Genomic DNA, 19,079 nt, shown 5'->3' with positions numbered 1-19,079 from the left:
AAAAATAATTCAGTCTAATGCAACAGTCCTGCGATTAATCCTCATGAATGTTGATTCAACTGTAGAGGTGTGTCTGTTGTGTAGCCTGTTGACTGCATTAGTTTTAGCAATGTGTAGCTGCACTTTGTAGAAACATATTGTTCTCAGTCAGCAGTCGATGCTGGGCAGACCTTCTTTTTCTTTTCTTCCTCTGATTGTTGCATGGACATCCTTTTTCGTCATTGTGAGTTGCATATTTTTAATAAATCAGATCCCAGCTGTGTATCTTGCACCTTTACAATGGCTCAGCAGCAGGTTTTCAAGCTCTGAAATTTAAATTCCTTTCATTTTAAACTCTTTAATAGCACACAGCTGAGGTATGAAACCAGAGCACATCTGGCTGCTCATGCGGGAGGTCATTAGATTGTATCAAAGCTGTGAGAAAATTTATTAAATTATGATTATTGGGGTTTCGTTCAATTTAAGAGCAAATCGAGCAAAATGTCCTTTTTCTTAGTATCTTTGGCAGAAATAAGTGAAATAAAACTTCTGTAAGTGTGAAAGCACATTTTATGGGGCCAAAGAAGAAGTCAATTAAGAAGTCAAGGTAAAAAACATGTTTTTACCTGCTGTAGAAAGGCAACAAATTTGCACATGAAGTTGCCAAAGATCCATCCAGGGAGAGGATAGAGGGTGGCAGTGAAGGGGACACAGCACACCAAGAAGATGATGTCAGTGGCAGCCAGGTTTGCTGCACAGGGAGAAAACAGCATGCAGTAATTGTGGAGAAAAGTCTACGGCACGGTGTTGTACAGTTGGTATAACTAAGGATGTGTCAGGTAAATGTCACATTGATTCTTTAACATTTCCAGAGGAAAAAAGACAGACATCTGACCACTATGCCACCATTCACCCTAGTGATAAACAATCTGATAGTGAAGAGACTATTATCCATAATCAAGTAATCGTTCAAGTCATTTTTAAAGCAACTATGCCCCAAATTTTCTGGTTCCAGCCTCTCAAAAGTGAACATTTTCTTAGTCCTCTGTCATATTAATCTGAATATCTTTGGGTTATTACAGTTAGTGGAACAAAACAAGACATTTGAATATGTTGCATTGAGCTTTGGGATTTTTATGGTGCAATGGATTAATCAAGAAAAATAATTTACACATTCATTGATAATAAAAATAGGTTGCAACCTTACATCACATCAAGTCTGAATGGATATTGTGATGATTGTTACATGAGTCTAACATGGACATTAAAAACCCACATATAATAACACAATTAACCCTAATTGATTCTGAATTGCATTGTGGATAACTGGATAATACTGCATTAAACCTTAAACGAATATTTATCTGTTTTCATTTGGTGCATTACAGATCTGATAGTGAGGGCAACATCATGAGATTTAAATAAATTCAGATGACGAGAACTATCTGGCAACAAAAGCGTAACGTAGTTAGAAATCTAACTGTGCACGCTTAACACACAGTATCATTATCTACTAGGAGTTGGAATAACACCAAGCAACATCTGCACAATCTAAACAAACCCAGTGCATTTTTTCTGCAGTGAATACGTTATACGTTTTCAACATGTTAATTGACCTGTTGTTTGTGAGTTCGGTGACTCTAAAAAGGAAAGTTAGACAGACGAAGGAGGTGGATCTGATGTTTACTTCATGAAATGCTGTAGGCGCCTTAAGAAAATCAAGCGATTGTCGACTGATTGACACATACACACACAGACTCACACAAACACTTATGAAATGCCAATTTAAATTCAGAGTGGCAAACAGATCTTCATTTGTATGCACTCAAAAAAATTCATGTTGAGATACACCAAGCAGAGGCTGCGCTGATAAGCTTGGTAGTCTGGTCTGGATTCGCTTTCTCTCCCTCCATATAATCTGTCATTCTGACAGATATGCTGTACGCTATCTCCTGTTTGTTTTACTTGCTGATCTAATCACATTATAGAGGCCGGACCATTATGTTGAAAGGATGGCCAGATGGTGCAGGCGCTAATCTAATGTTGCTGAATATTAAACTATTTCAATTCTGTGGCCTTGAGATATTATCAAAGATCAAAATTCCTGTCACATCAACGGGGCCCTATCCGAAAACAGATGCAGTAAATTACAGACCAAACCATTTACATAAGCTAATTTACATATATATACAATATTTATATGACATTCTTTAATTTCATGTATTTCATTATTTTTAATTCTTATTTTCTGTGGACTTGACCTCCGCCAATCAGTCATCTCTGCAATTCTCAAGTGACAGTGACATCACGGCTCTATAAGACATGCTGTAATTGACTTCAACAAAAATCAATCACCCAGGTTTCAGGTCTGTGTGCACTGAATACCAGAGGAGATATAAGACAGGTGCATGATTGATGCACTCCTTTGATTTCTCTTGTTTTACTGATACACAGACGATTACTGCAGTCCTCCTGATGAAATCTCCACGTGTGTTTCCACCTGTTTTTGTACACATTTTCTGTTTGTCTATAATAAGCACCTGAGTAGAAATTTGAGGTGTTAAAAATGTAAATGTTTACTAAACCTTCTGCGCCACACATGAAACATCTGATCTGTGTAGCAACTACAAGACTGTAAATTACTACAAGAAACAAACCATCACATTTGTTTTTCTGTATTCGAGGCTGGAAATCTTTTAATTACACCATCTTGTTGCTCCCTCTTCTTCAGTAATGGTTTAATGGACTCTGACTGGACAATTAGCACCACCGTTTATCTCAACGAACCGGCATGTAATGTTCACACAACACCACATTCATTTTCATTATGTAGATTTTCTGGTAATTCCGCTAAAACTTGCAGAAACCTGACTTTTATCTTATGACATATCTTATCTTTGACTATTTTATTTTTGTTCTGAAACTAAACGACAATTGAGATAATATCAACAACTGCAGCATCAGTGATGTACAAACTTTTTTTATTTATGTTGATGACATTAATATCATGAATCCCCTGAGTATTATATGCAGGGGATCCAAACCCTTTGCAAATAAGCAGAAACACATGACACCTGTTTTAAGCCCTGAGCAATTGTCTGATAAAAAATTCTGTCTTGCACAAACTAATAATTCCAAATGTTGTGCAGCTCCCAAAACACCCCCAGCAGATAATTATTATGTCCCCTTTTTTTCTTCTTAGGTGATCAATCTTAGAAACAATTTGCACCCACTTGTGATTCAGGACACATGTCAACACCTGTTTGTTCCTCTAATGGTGAAAGTGAAACCTTTAATCAAAGTGGACATTCTTGCAGGTAGCTGGATACTAATGAAGGTAAATGAAGAGTGAGTGAAATTACACTGAGCTTCTCTGTGAACCCCGGGGGATGTTTTGAACCCACTATTGGCATGCGATGCAGTGTTACAGGATATATGAAAGAGACATACATTAAATTATTATAAGACTTGACACTCTGGGAGCACATATATCCATGATAGCCCACTGATCCCCAGGATGTCCTTTATTTGAACCTGTTTTTGCATCTTATTTTGTGACAGAACAACCAGAAATCAGAAATACAAATTTGCATATACTAGCTTTTGCTCTTACTCACCTATGTAGAAATTAGTTGCCGTCCTCATCTGCCTGTGTTTGGAAATGACATAAATAACCAGAGAGTTGCCCACGAGTCCGACCAGCATGATGAGGGAGAAGAAGAGGGGGACCAGCCAGGCGTCTGTGAGGAAGGGGTGCTGATCTCCTTCCTCCTCCTCGTCATCGCCCCCACGTCTTCCCAGAGAGAAGTTCACCTGGGAGCCGTTGATCCAGACCTGTTCGGTTGAGTTCCACAGCTCTTCGGAGAACATTTTTGACAGCGCAGGAGGGATGATTGTGACGGTGGTGTGAGAATAGAAGCTGAGGAGAGAGATGGTAATTAGGAGAGAGAGTGTGCAGCGTGTGTGCACCGAGTCCTGACTGACCTTAGGCTAAAGAAGGGAGAGAAAGATTGATAGTTTGAAATGGGAAAGGAAAGAAAAATCAAGACAGAAGCATGAGAGAAAAGTAGAGGAAAGTGCAATAGTGATGGGTTGAGGGGGAGGGGTTAGGCTAAGAGATGAGTCTGTCTGAGGATAAAGTGAATATGGGAAGGAAATTAACGGAGCAGTGAAAAAGCGGTTAGGTATCGAAGGGGAAAGTTGGCATTCATTTCATTGCAGCACAAAGCAGGAACACAAAGAGCATGTGAATGTGCTCGTGTGAAGAGGACACAGAAGAATAGAAGGCACAGGAGAGGAGAAAATGCATCTTTTCTTCAGATCACGGTGGATGAAAACGACCCCCTCTGCTGCCACCACATCACCCGCCAGAGCTTTAAAGCACTCTGTGTTTCTGACCTGCGAGGTAAGCAAGCCTGCAGGCAGCTCTGGTGATCTGTTTACGAGGAGCTGAGTTCATGCTCAGAGGCAGACAGATGTCTTCTAATTCCCCAAAGTAAACAATCCATTGTACTTGCAGCTTCCTTTCCTTGAGTTGGCTTTCACCTCTTTGTTCCACCGCCCGTAGTGAAGTTCAAGCAAGAATAGTAACTTGATTCAAAGAAGAAACATGCTTGTGTGGGAGTCGGCATTTGCTCTATAACCTTGACAAAAGTATGCCCGTTAAAATGCTTTGTATTTAAAAAAAACAAAAAGCTGAAGAATTATCCGTTTTTCATTCTCCAAGCACAGCTGAGTTGACTGTAGTTCGTTTCAGGGGAATCAGCCTCAACTCTACTCGAGCAGAGCGAAGAGCGAGATGCTCATGGCTTTGTAGTAAGAGCAAGAGCGAGGACACACAAACGCAGTGGGAGGAGGAGGTACGTGCGCACACACAGTGAGTCTGGATTCCTGTAGGATTTCGGGATAAAAGTCAGGGTCTCCTAGCAACGTTATCCCTCAATCCATCTTTTTGTAACAATTTGCCAAAAACCCCTTCTGCCTCTCGCTCTCTTCTCATTCTGTTACACAGGGCCAGCGTAGATAACATGACTCTACACAGACAGGATGTCAACAGTGTCATTGTCAGGTTAAATCTCAGCTTTAAACCTGGAAGCTTTTCCAAAACAACATATACTGATATACATCAACTGAAGGTCATTATTTCATATATCCTGGGCAACTGTCCTTTAGTGTCCAATAGCAAGACACTGAAACCCATATGGCTCCTAGTGTATATGTAGCTGAAAGGAAAAAAATGTGAGTCACTTTGGACAAAAGCATCTGTATGCCATGTCATAGCAACAAAATCATGATATTCCATATTGAAATGCTGTATCATTCAGGTTTTTGTTAACCATATGCTGGACCTAAAGAAGTCCTCTGCTGGTCAAAATGTTGTCAGTCAAGTCTACAATACATAGAAAGAGAATTTGAAATAAACAAGCATTGTGCAGGTATGTTTTTTAACTTTCAATGCAGATATTTTCTACACAGGACGTGCAAAGAATTTAAAAGATGTGCTTTTAGCTTTACCCAGCAGTTTTACAGTTTTTTAAACTTAATAAATGCAATTATTATTTCATGCTCAATGCAATTTAGTGTCAATTTAAGCAGTCTTCCTGACAGCTTAAATTGCCTGGGGTAACCTACAGTTTATCTAACCCATTTTTGGCTGTATTGCAAGCAAAAGAACATACAAAATAGCTCCACCCAAACAGGAATTGTAAAATTAAAAAAAAAACACAAGTCTGCTGCACAATGCAAATTAACTATTTACAAATGTGTAGAATGCACACACTACTAGGCCAGTATGTTCTGCCAGATGCGAGTACTGCTGCTTCTAGCCAAGGCAACAGACTGCACCATGGGTTTGCAAGCCAACCCACCAACTGCAAAGCTGGGTGGAAAGAGTAGAAGTCATTTCATACCTGAGAACTGATATAATATATAATGCTGATGTAAATTATAATCTGCTGCCGAAATGAATTATGATCTTACTGTGTTGAAACGAGAACTGGGTGGTGGTGAAACATAGGGTTCTGCTTAGGACTGTGCTTCCTTTGGACAGTCTCCCAGGCATCCTGGCTGCGGCAGTTACTGGGGACTGGTTAACTACAGCAGCTAACAATTGGGTTTCCATGGTACAGAGCCTCATTTCAAATTCAATGAGCCTCATCTCCATTATGGAAAAAAATGTTTAAGAATAAACATGATTTAAAGGATGTTTCAAATGGGGTACAATAAAGTAAAATCATGAAAGAGATGAAACAGTAGAAGTGGAAAAGTTTTTTCCTTTTTTTATTTAAATGTCTTAATATTAATGAAAGCTGAAAGCTGAGCTAATAGAGTTGTGTTCTCACAGGTTTTCTGTCTTCACGTACATATTTTATGTCCAAACCGAGTCTAGAGGAGAAGAGAGACTGAGCAGCTGGTTGAGTGACTGATCAAAAGCCTGATGCAGTGGCAGCCACAGGTAGTCTTCCATCTGCCTTCCAATAATTGACTTAATGTGTAGTGGGGTACACATAGTCATCACCTCACACACCGTTTTTATGACAATGGTCATGTTATTTCAGCGGCAGTGCCAGAGAGGTGGCCTGGAGGGACACCCACACAGTTAATATGTGACACACAAAACTACCACAAGGAAAATCAAAGCGAAGACTGAGATGCAAAAAGATTAAAAAGAAAAAAAACTAAGAAGACACAAAGAGACACAAAAGGGCTACAATATCACTCACCACAAAAGACCACTAAAAGATGCACAATCATGATAAAGGGACAAAAACATCAAGAGACACAAAAGGACTACAAAGTGACCCAAAAGAGTTTCGTTATTTGGGGATTTGGTCCTTTGTGGAAGGGAACAGTTTGGAAAGTCAGCTTTGTTTTTTTACATTAACATATCTTCACACTCAATCAAATGGCTGATATCTTCTTTACAACAAAGCTTTAATTCAGAACTAAGTTTTTAATGGAAAAGTTAAACATAATTATTGTTTTTTTCCTTTTGCTTATGCGCCAATTGAAACAAAGAGCTTGTTTCAAGCAGCCTGTTTTCATATAAAAACATTAGAGTGGCAGTTGTGTATTGTGGGGATAATGACACCAGACAATCATGGGTGAAGTGGAGCCTCTTGTAAGATGAGGTGGGTGTTGTTCAACAACTGTTTACCAGTAGTGACTTGCACTGTGTGACAGAGGAGAACAATGCATATTTTTTTCAACATTTCCTCTCAAAAGTGTAATAATTATAAAATCACTGTTTCAAAACACTAGCTATTCTACAGCTGGACACAATCTGTTGACACACTGATAAGTTTTGACCGAATCTTACTGTTGTCTTAGAGTTGTAACTTCCTGACATTGGAGATTGCAGAGTAACCAGCCAATATACTGTTGGTAGATATTTGCAGTGTCCGTTCGCCCTACAAGAGTTTTTGCAAGCACTGTGATAAATGACTAAATCAGCCAGTCAGATGTTTTTGGTGAAAGCAATGAGAAAATTTTGCTGTTTTGCTCTTCACATTCACGTCAGAAAGAAAAGTATGATTTCCTCTGAGTGTGTAGTAGATAAATTAAAGTCTGTGTTTATTTGAATCCAGTTCCATACAACAATCCCATTTAACAAGCAGTTCAATGAAGAATTACATGTCAAACAAAAAGACAATACAATACAATACAATACAAATGCTCTTTTGTAAAAATCTTCTTTTTTTTAAAGATAGCTGGATAGGAAAAGAGAAAAAAAGGTTACAGGATGACAGAAAACAGTCCTAACCTGGTAGAAAAAATGTACTTTATCTCACCCACATACTGCATGACAACGAGCATAAAAGATCCAGTTCGTTCAACAAAAGTATTGAGAGGAAAGTTCATGCTGTAGGCCGCACATCCAAAACAGAATATCCAGAGACCTTATGAGTTGTATCATGTTTCATACACAGAAAATAGTTAAAGAAGTTCCATGTTAAATCAATTCAGATCAGATCCAATATCACTTCAATAATCAGCCAAAGCTTAAAAAAAAAACAAAAAAAAAATCCTATCATACATTTAGGACAAATCCCCACACTGTTCAGTTAATAGAGTGATTTACTTCAAATTATTATTAATGCTGCTTCATGTCTATTGGATATGTAAATAAACAACTGTTTCGCCGTATCAGCTTTAAGGTTACAATATGTCAGTGTTGTGTTAACAGGTTTCTCTGCTGCCCTCAATTGGCCAAAAAAAACAATTAATGCAGCTTCAATGCCGAGGATTAAAGTACATAAGAGAGGTTGTAATGGTAAACATGCTACATCAAGCAACAAGTCTACAGCTGCAGCTTATTTTGAGTTTCTTTCATATCTTTTACGTCATAAACAAACCCAGATCTGAAGGGAAATAAACAAAAAGTGTTATTGGTAGTATAGTGAATAATAAGTATGAAATAATAATATATATATGGGGAATAATAGTTTTGGCCATAGTTTCCGTCAGTAAATGGTCAGAAGATCAGACAGGTTGTAGACAAGCCAACAGTTTATTAAAACCATTCTATTTATAAGCAACAGAATGTCCTCTCCCATTTGGGGAATCTATGGCACACGTAATGGGTGTAAGTCCCCTTATCCCATTGCAAGATGCAGTCTGTTTGTGGGTTCACATCTCTGTATAGAAATGACGCAGGTTTCGGTTTAGGCAAAGTGTGCCTGTCTATTTCGTCTCTCAAAATACAATTACAAGCCTCAGTAGCTCGTTAGAAAATAAGCTAGAGAGGATAGTGAAGGAGAGGGGGGCGAGCATCAAAGCGAAACAAAACGCAAACTTAACTTCTGTATTTACTTTGTGTAGAACGGTCTGTATTTCAAAGTGGATACTTAATTAAAAAAAATATACAGATCAAACGAAAAGCTTCACCGCTTCATGAGAAAATAGTGAGGAAGAGAGCAGGAGAGAGAAGGAGAGGGAGAGAAAAGAGAGCACAAAGGAGAGAGAGAGGAACAGCTGGGGTGTCGATCACCTCACAGCAGGTGATAACTTGCTGCCAAGTGTGTGTTCCTCCTCTGGGACCGGAACAATCCAACCAGATCGATATGTAGGAGGCAAAACTGCATCAACACTGATAGATTTTCATTTTAAAACAGATCACTTCTGCTACCTTTAGTATATTAATCCATACTCAACCAGAGTTTTCAAGCCCCTAAAATGGAGACTTAGGGAGACGCTGCTGGCCCTGTTTTAGTTTCAATACTCTGGGGTTTTAGTCTGCAGTTCGCATTCGCTTCCTGATTGAGTCTTATGAGTCACTGCGCATCCTTCTCCCAGTCTATGTTCGTCATCATCATCCCAACTTTATACTTGTTGTTGGTTCAAGCAAAGAAATGTCTGGTCTTATCTGATCATTGCTGTTGTATTTTCTACAGTATTTTCTGCAACTTAAACAACCAACTGGAGAGTAGCCAATAGGCTTCCTGTTTACACTGGCATGCACATACCCAGTGTACATGTATGGTCATGTGATACATGTTTTCAGGCATGTTAGTATGGATGAAGATTATTTCTTGTATTTACTTATTTTTAATTTTAAAATGCTGTTTTAAAATGAAAGCGTATTAATGTGGATGTAGCCTTAGACGCAACAGAAAGTTGTGTCCTTAACTTTACTAATCCCCATCTGTGTCTGAGCAGGCTTACCTCATTGTTTTCCAATAGTTTCATTTTCCCTGTCCACACTAAAAATGGGAGGCTGACATTTTCACATTTATCCATTCTAAACAGCGCTGAGGCTCACATATACACACATACAGCATATAGGACATTACACACATACCCACTCGTGCACGCACATACACACACACAGAGTAGAAAAAGAGAAACAGAAAATATACTGTGTGGTGAATTTTAAGATGCTCACACGGTGTGGAGTGTCTTATTCGTGTCTGTGCATTTGAGTTGACCTTCTACAACCAATCCCCAAGGACTGTGTCTGATTTAAAATGAAGGACGGATACGATGCACAAGGTCCTCATGTGACATGAGCATCCGTATCCACAAATATGTCAAATATGTGAGTGTGTGTGTGTGTGTGTGGAGAGTGAAGGTGTGACATGCATGGTAAATGTGTGTACATGTGAAGACACGTGCATATCTGCCAACTAACACAACCCTCAAGAATCAACGACAGAATCTCAATCTCATGTTTTGATGGTTTACAGCCCGAGACTTTAACGTTTTGACTCACTTTTGAGCGGTGAACATGGTAAAGCGTCTTGCCGCTAAAGAGTGGATGCCACATATCTTAATCCTTTCCGTCCGTCATAATTACCACAGACACTGGACGGCTTTGTCACTTGGACATAAACATGTGGCTGAAACGACTGATGTCTGACTCTTCACAGCCAGGGGTTGGTGGGTAATGATAATATGTTACATCCTGTTCTGCTTCCCCCACCTGCTCAGTAAATAGATTAATATTACGCTAAAGTCAAACTGAAATCAAAAATCTTTTGCCATTAAACCAATATGTACGTCCCTGGTATTTGTTTTGACTTGTTTATTAATTTGGTAATTTGGTCGGAATTATCATGATTAAAATGAATTAATAAATAGATTTTTTTTTTCCCTGCAATGATAGCTCCCTCTGTTGTAGTGTTCTCCAGCCAGTGTGATTTTTTTTTTCATACCAACTGACAATGAATTGTAATTCAATTGGTGAAGTGTCCGTGTGGTCAAGCACAAAACATTGGTTATTATCACTTCATTTCAACAGGCTCTGACACAGTGTATGAGTTTCAACAACTGTCCATAGGCCATAGAGTATGTTCTCCAGTACATATTAGCACTCCACAGAGTTCTGCACGACAGCATTTGTGCTGAGAGAAGATTAACAATGAAGGGGAAATACTGTAGCTGTCTGTCTTTGTTATCTACTGATATGATTTAGCATGCTACATCATATACAAATTATGAACAGAAATGAGCACTCAGTAGTGAATGGCATGATGGATGGCAGACACAGCAACATAATCAACCGATCATTTTACAAAACAAATTAATACAAGAACCTAAATCGTCCCTCAATACCAGGGAGAGATGAGTCAATGAATGGATGAGGATGGATCCAGTCTGCACCACTGCACCATCTCAGGCTGAGCAGAAATAATCTGGATTTCTTTGTAAAAGTGGAGGATGCTGAAGATTATCCTCAGATACCCGATTTAAAATAAATTGCATGAATGCACCACTTGTGTTGCTGGGTTGAATAAAGTCCTGTTTGTTTTCAGGCTGAAAGCAGAAAACGGCTCTTACATCTATCATGTAATGAAATCAAAATTTTAACATACATTTAGATGAGGTGGTTCTGTTTTGCGCTAATTCAAGGGAAATATCTAATGAAATCTTAAGAAAATATTATCATTATTTTTTATTCAAACTTAACAAATAAAACACATATTCAGATGATTCCAGCCAGAAGCTGTTTGCTGCTTCTCCGTCAGAAGCTGATGAGATATTTTTTCCTTTTTTAAACGGGTGCCTGGCTCTTTACACTGTCTACCTTACCTCTTATCAATTATTCTGCTCCTGTCAGCGCTCACAGTTAAATGATTCACTGCCTTTCAAATGTACTGACAGAAATTAAACACAAAGACTTCAGCAGTTATGTCTCTTAGTCCAAACATACTGTAGATAATTAAAGGCTTTAATGTGCCTCAAACAATTGTTTGATTGTCTGTCGCAAATTGTCTCACGCCACTCTTTTCTGCACCATGAATTCAACTTGAAGCTTTGCCTTCGAGCTTGGTTACTCAGAACAGACATCGACACTTTTGTGTTTAGACGTGATTTGACAACAGGTTGTTGAGGTTGTCCTCCTAAAAAGAACGGCATCAGCTGTGTCTGAGTGACAAAGCCCTCCAGCAGCTGTGGTAGCAAAGGATTAAGTCAGGGGACTTTATATTCTGCCCCTGAGTCAGGATTTTCAGAGTTGACTCGACTCAGAATTTCAAGCTTCTTACCTAAATTCACTCATTAATAAAGCTGTTAAACTTTTAATTACATTAACATTGTACCCAGTGTTTTGGTAAAGATACTTTTTGTACCTTTGAGAAGAATTTCCTTAAAAGAGTTATACATTCAGTTATTTATGATTCAAAGGCGTCTGGAGGAAAAAAAAAAAAAAATACGCAGCCAAATTGCCCATAATTAATAATGAAACATTACCAGAAGAGTTCATGACTTGCTTTCATCAGCTCACTGTATTGTGAAGAAAAGACTTCCAACATTTACAATAATTGCCACCTGCCTAATGCCCTCTTCATTAATGTTCTGTAATCTTTGGTTTATCCACTGAACACAAGTAATGGGAGGCTTTTGATCCTCATATAGTGACTAAAGCTAAAAGATGTATGTACAGTACATAGCTTGTTGTTTATTGTAATGAGGCTAATTAAAATATCTTACAGCGGATTGTTGATGATAAAAGGCGGAATACAAACAACACAAAGACAAAATTTGAAGGCTGTCCTGTCTGGGAAAGGACAGAGTCAAGCTGGTCACATTAAACAATTTTGAAAAGTCCTTTTTTGGCCAGTCATCCCTCTTTGTTAAGAATAGAGGCAGCTAATGATTGCTGTAAATGATCAGTAGCTCAGCAGTGTGTCTGTCCCTCATCAGCCACTGGAAGCTTAAAGCATGACTTTAGCTCATCAGGCCTATTTAAATCAATCAAGACTCACGGGCTGCTTCACACCCTCACTGCCTGCTCAAACCAGCAGTTACAGCAGTGCAGGAAGGAGGGGAGACAGACAATAGATCGTGCCAAGGCATCTTATCATCCTCTGTAATTAAAGTTTTGTCTTCTCATCTAAACTTTTGCTGTAAAAAGCCTCAGATTTCTCCCTTAGAACATATTTCTATATTTATGCCTGCAGTCACATGTTTTCTGGCAGCATGTTGTCTGTAAAACTGGTTTACTATGTGAAATATGATTACTGTGATGTTGGGTGAGTGATGTCAAGATGAAGGCAGAACAAGCAGTCAGGTGACAAGAAGATGATGGCAGGGAGTCAGTGTTACAATGACAATGTGTGGGGCACCATAACAAGAATAACATTTCTAGCAAAACTCCAGGATTGACATAAAAAAATAAAAAAACAGGGAACATTTCACCATCAACATAAGGCTGCCCAGCGAAGACAGATAAATACCATTAACTTCTTTCTGCCTGCTGTTCCAAAACATCAACACTCAGGTAGATGATGTATTGAGAAACATTATCCAAGCCGAAGGGAACCTATGCTTGATTACACTGTCAAAGTGCTGGGAAAGATTTATAAATTATATACAGTAGATTATATATTATAAGTATTGGTTTATTATAGTATGGTGGTTTGGTGGTTAATTATACCATCAAATGTTGGAACCACATTTAAATATTATAAACAGTAAGGTATTTACTAAACATTTTAAAGGTGAATACATTATTATTCTGTATTTAGTAGAACCACAGCAATTAATTTACAGAGGCTGCATTTAAGATTTCTGTTGAGAATAAATTGAAGCAACTGAAGTAAGGTCGTCAATAATTCATGATGTATTTCTATATTTAGTTCAAAGGAGCTCATTGAAATCACCTCTATGTTGACCACACCATGGCCTTCGCCCTTTAGAAGGGTACTTCACGATGCTTTTTGAACTTAAAAAGTATGCTTGTGATATTTTACCAAGTGAATCTACTTTAATGAACAGTTATGATTATAGCAATAAATATTTCACATCTGTAGTCATGTTATATTATTTAGGTGTGTGATCAAAGATCTGAATTTCCAACTACAAAATGTGGCATTCACCCATTGTACTAATATTATATAAGCAAACATTTTTTCTCATTGTTCTGCTACCACAGCCCAGATGAGAGAAGATCTGAGCTGATAGAAATGTTGAGTTTCCCCTAGTTATTACTATACCCTCAAAGCAATAAGCATAACAAGCAGTTTCTTTTATTCTGGGTTTAACCTGTCAGGCTACGTACAGACTGCTCTACCATGTTGGTGAGGGCTTCAAGCAGCCTGAAAGGAATATCTTCAGACACTGCACTGAGTTGACACAATACCACCCATAATGTTTTATGGGTTAACATGATAATTTAATCAATTTTTATTATTATTTATTTATAGATAATTTAGTCCTGAAAACAAACACACTGTTAAACATGACAGAATAAGAGAGCAAAGATCAGTGCTCTTTGTTGTAAAGATGTAACATTATTTTTCTGTTTGTTTGTTTGTTTTAGCTTCTTCATGACCCTCCACCTATGAAACCAAACTTGTGCCCATGGCTACAAGTGTCACTGGCTGCTCTTGCCACAGACTGGAGATGCTGCTTTTCATTCAGTCAGCTGTCAGTTCCTTGTGGCAATGTTCACTGTTCTCTGTTTTCCTGCAGCGACTGGCCAAGTGCAGGTAAAGTATATTTTCTGTAGTGTGTCTTTGCCTTGTAACAACCAAGCATTCTCATTTTATTTATGTAATGTAGCTTTATTTATTAGCAGTCTATCAGAAATACTTGAGACATAAGGAACAACTTGTGAAACAAACGCAAATTACAAACATGAGCTCAGATGTGCTGGTTGCATAATAAAGTTGATCTTCATATGACAAGTGTTGCTGGAGTTTTAAACCTCTTCAGACTATGTTTCTTGTCCTTCTCTATATTTTGCTTCACCTTCAGCTCTGTTGCTTAATGTACACGTGTGGAAACATCTGACTACAGTATTTTTAGAGTTTTCTTGTAACGTTATGTTAACACGATTAATGCAACATGATGCCACATTTAGACACATTTACTGTTTATCCATTTAACACAAGTAATGGGAGGTTTTGATCCTCTTATAGTGACTGATGCATGTAAATAACACATTTAAAAGACTGTACTGAGTGATTTGTTTTTTTACTTGGTCTTGACTGGACAACAAAACTGCTCAGACTTGGATTTGTCTCTTCAGAACTGAAGTGGTCTTTTACTATTACCTAAAGAGAACAATGTGTATGTGTGAAAATAAAACACATTCTGTCATGTGTTTATCTCAGTGAAGCCAGGAAATGAACAAGCTAAAGAACCTGAGTTGAACAGAACAATTCTTTGAAATACAACAAAAGCTTACGTGAGCACAGTTGATATGCCGGTAACTAACGCAAAAACATATTTTTTTAAGCCTACCCTTGAGACTAAATGTACTTTTCTAAAGATAGCTTGTGTGGTCAGTGGCTAGATGGACACATTATTTGTTTTGCAAAGTGGAGCAGCATCTGTAGCATCCACAGACAGAATTATAGACCAACTGATGTCAATTGGTATGATTACAGAGTCAGACCGTCCATCAGGCATACAAGGACAAATCCTGGTGGGCTAGTGGACTGTCAGACTCTTTTCTCTGTATGCCTGTCATTCAGGGTGCGCACGTTTGTGTGAAAGCTTACATCCTGATTAAAACGTAATTTTTTACGACTAGTGTTGTGTACCTTAAACTCCAAACACCAATCTCTAAATACATGTAGGGAGGAGATAGGAGAATCATGAAAACCGATGTCATTTGTGTTTGTGTTCACATCCTAGCTCATCTCTGTATTATTATTCTTATTTAGGATTGCATAATATTGCTAAAGATATACCAGCTGCAAAAGGCAAAACCTGAGTATCCCAGAGGATAACAGGGTATTGGTGTGCATATAAACACACTCAATGGGGCTTTGTTAATGGAGCTTGATGATTTTGAATGGAAAATTATGCTTCCTGTCTTGTCTGTTTTATTAACCCTTGGCATTTGTCAGCAGTAAGAAGGGACATTTGTATTTAGGAGGTGTCTGTGTAATGGAAACAAAGTGGGGGAAAAGACAGAGGAGACATCTACGTAAAGCACATGTGCGAACACAATGTGCTTCCTCTTAATTTAATGTCGCATGAATCACTCAGTGGACTGTCCACATTGTGTATGTAAATGAATTGCACATTGACCATTGGGACCATTCTGTGTTTTTCCTTTTTTTTTTTCTCCATCAACTTTTCCACCTGAAAAAGGAAAGTGGATAGAAAAAGATAAAGTGAGAAGAAAGGAGCGAACATGTTCTTACTATGCAGAAACAATATCTTTTGATGATATCAACTTAATAGTTATCTAACCTTGGGCACTGACACACGTGTGTGCCTCATCCCATACATAAATGTTTTCTATTATATAATATACATGTTCCGTTTCTATGACAACACTTAATTATTCTATTTATACTTGTGATAGGAGCATGAGGATGCAAAGAGAATAACATAAATAAGACCTGGCTATGTTTTAGGCTATTTTTCAGGATACTGTGTGCATGTAAACACATTCATCGACACAAAGGCCTTGGCGCCACTGATATGGGGAACTGTGCCTTGAATAAGTAGTGGTCACTTAGGACAATACAGAAATGTGTTTTAAGCTGTATGCATTTACATTAGTGCAGAGAGGGTCAGTTATCAAATAAAACTAATGTTCAGTTTTTGTAATCCAAATCTCTGAAAAGGCTCTCCACAAGAATTTGGAATCTGGGAACATGGATTTGCTTCCACTGAGCCAGAAGAGCACTGGTGAGGCTGGCGTATCCTAGAGGCATGAACAGAAGACTTCAAGGGGGAGACACGCATTGCCTGCTAGGGATGGGAATTGATATTTTATTAATATGAATTCTGCTTATTGGTCCAATTGTATATTGATTCTTTTAATAATTTCAGATTTTCTGTTTGGAAAAATTATGCCGACACAGGTTTTCAGCAACAACATAACTTGTTTTATTATCTCTAAAAAAAGCATGCATATCAGAAAAAGCATGCCAGCATTGATAAAAGGAATAGATAAGCTCAAAGGCATAAGATTCATATGGTTCAGACAATCTGGAACCAGTACTCAATTGGAACTGGTTCTCGATTTCCATCCCTATGGACAGCAGCAAAGACAAATCTATCCAAAAGCAGATGTTCTTACAAGCGCTCCTGTGAGTGGTGTGTACGCTGGATAATTAATGAAGAGAATGGTGTTACAGCATGAACAGAAGACAGCTGTATGTGATTTATTAATGACGATTCGATTTACATAAATTAATAAATGATGACCAGTGGAGGAACTGGCTTCAGTATTTCACCAAATAATGTCCTCTGGTAGAAGAAGGTTTTCCATGCTGGTTTCTCTCTGAGCTCAGCCAGGCGCTCAGTCATGACGCACTTCTCAGTTGGCAGTCTAGACATGCCAAAATCCTGATCCTCCATGGCATAAACCTGGGGGACATGGAGGAACATGTTGTTTGGCCTGAGTTCATGGGTGGAGATCATCACAACAAATCAGATATTTTAAAAAGTGTGGGCAAATATAAAGGCCATTTTTAGAAATTAGTTTTTTCACCACCCAGAACCCCTGACTTTACCATACAGACTGACAGCCAGGTTAAGAGCAGGGAGGCCGCTGGATGAGAGAAAAACAGCCTCAGGTTAGGTGCAAAAAATTTTCAACAGTTGTAAATAAACACAGAATAAACTATATTCAAAATTTCAACAACTGTTAATAAACATGGAAGAGACTTTACTCTGCAGAAAGGCTGCATAAAAACACACTTCACTGATGGTCTTGTATCTACTCTTTAATGGCAATTTAAAGCAATTTCTTAAGCAATAAAAGTTTGAGCCTTTCGTATCCACTTAGGAATGAGGAGTACCATTTGATGCTTTATTTACCTGCTGAATAGAAAGCATTTGAGACTGTTGGAATGCCCAGAGATGAAAAAGGAAGCACATTTCAACTGACTGCAATCTGTCAGTCTTGTATGAACAACCAGAGAATCTTCACTGCTTCATAACTGCAAATAAGTGTTTCCAACCACACTTGGCATTTGAGCACCTTGCAGCCATCTGTGGTGCACAGTAAGATCTGCAAGACAAGTAGTTTCAGATAAGTAGATTCAGTTTCCTGTTGTAACCCAGCACGCAGGTTCTGTCCAGGGTGGTTCAATGAACACATTTGAGGTCTAAGCACCTGTTCCACGTTCAAAGATTGATGCAGTCCTTCTTGTACACAGCCTTATCAATCTATTGATTTATAAGAGGTGGCAGTTTGACGCAAAAGGAACCAGTTTTCCCTTCACTTACACAGTAGAAGTACAGATGGTTGGTGTCAATTAATGTGATCTCGCTCTGTGATTCCTGCTGAAAGAAGACCTATGCATGTGTAAGAGGACACATAAAAACACCAACAGCCATTTGGTCTTTGAATGGAGAAGAAGAGAATCCAAGCTGGTGTCAATAAGCTGACTTCAGGTGCTTCAATGCCATTAGTCCTTATTAAATCATTTCTGATCTGTGATGGAGTAGCAGACAGTGTGTGTGGTAAAAAAAGAAAGACAGTACACTGTAGTGACTCATACATACTACAACAGTGACATCTAGAGACTGCTACCGTGATGGAAATTGTGTAGAAACAAGGTTCATAAACAAGAAAATGTCTTTCTGAGTTTTATTATTACACTTGCAAGTGTGGCTGTTACAATCATATAGTTTCAGATAGCAAGGGTCATAATTTCTTAAGCAAACAGTTGCTTTATTCAGACATATGATGTGATGTCCTTGAGGAAATTACAATAAGAAATCACACTTTTTAGGTGTGTCTATACATTTGATACATGAAGTAGAAAGTCTTGCTTACCTCTTTAATGAATAGCTTGATTTATAAACTGGTGATGACATACAAGGATGGAAATGTTGGGCAATAAGTGCTAGTTTTATCAGACTGGTTTTTTATGATTTTTTTTCCGTTACACTTCCCCCTTTTGTGCAATGCACAGCTTTCCTTTAGCACTGATGGTGCACATCAAGGCCTCAGTTACAGACAGAGGCCGTTTCACGAATATTGTCACAATTCATACTTTAAATTACATTTTGCTGAAAGTAATTTCTTTCGTTTCTCGATCCCCTGCTTATAAGTTAAACTTAAAATTACTAATTTCAGAATAGCTCGAAAAGACATCAGTTGCATGTAGTTGTACAGAAAAAATAAACTAATTTCCCCGTGAAATGAAGCGACACTTACTGTATGTACTGATGAAGACGGAAAT

At 38.2% G+C, this 19,079-nt stretch overlaps 1 protein-coding gene and 2 long non-coding RNA genes across 4 annotated transcripts in view; 1 reads left to right on the top strand and 2 right to left on the bottom strand.

Moving 5' to 3' along the window:
• kiss1ra (KISS1 receptor a) overlaps positions 1-4,974 on the bottom strand; it is a 16,766-nt gene extending 11,792 nt beyond the window's left edge. Inside the window, exons 1-3 of the mRNA XM_056391958.1 lie at positions 4,378-4,974; positions 3,597-3,898; positions 606-730 (exon numbers count right to left, since the gene is read on the bottom strand). Of these exons, the coding sequence (XP_056247933.1) occupies positions 606-730; positions 3,597-3,849 (378 nt within the window). The 5' untranslated portion in view covers positions 3,850-3,898; positions 4,378-4,974. The remainder of the gene's footprint in view (positions 1-605; positions 731-3,596; positions 3,899-4,377) is intronic.
• LOC130179164 (uncharacterized) lies at positions 3,859-16,644 on the top strand. The gene is made up of 3 exons (XR_008829243.1): positions 3,859-4,384; positions 14,240-14,408; positions 16,506-16,644. It is a non-coding gene; the product is annotated as an uncharacterized LOC130179164 (long non-coding RNA).
• Positions 16,527-19,079, bottom strand: LOC130179163 (uncharacterized). 2 transcript variants are annotated; one of them, XR_008829241.1, is made up of 3 exons: positions 17,707-19,028; positions 17,400-17,437; positions 16,527-17,253 (listed from the first exon to the last, which is right to left on the bottom strand). It is a non-coding gene; the product is annotated as an uncharacterized LOC130179163 (long non-coding RNA). The 2 variants fall into 2 exon arrangements; XR_008829242.1 differs by having other exon boundaries at positions 16,536-17,437; positions 17,707-17,899; positions 18,671-19,079.

Source organism: Seriola aureovittata, chromosome 12, assembly GCF_021018895.1.
Source record: "Seriola aureovittata isolate HTS-2021-v1 ecotype China chromosome 12, ASM2101889v1, whole genome shotgun sequence".
Taxonomy (NCBI): domain Eukaryota; kingdom Metazoa; phylum Chordata; class Actinopteri; order Carangiformes; family Carangidae; genus Seriola; species Seriola aureovittata.
The sequence above is the reverse complement of the archived record's forward strand: the minus strand, read 5'-3'. Positions and strand labels throughout refer to the sequence as shown.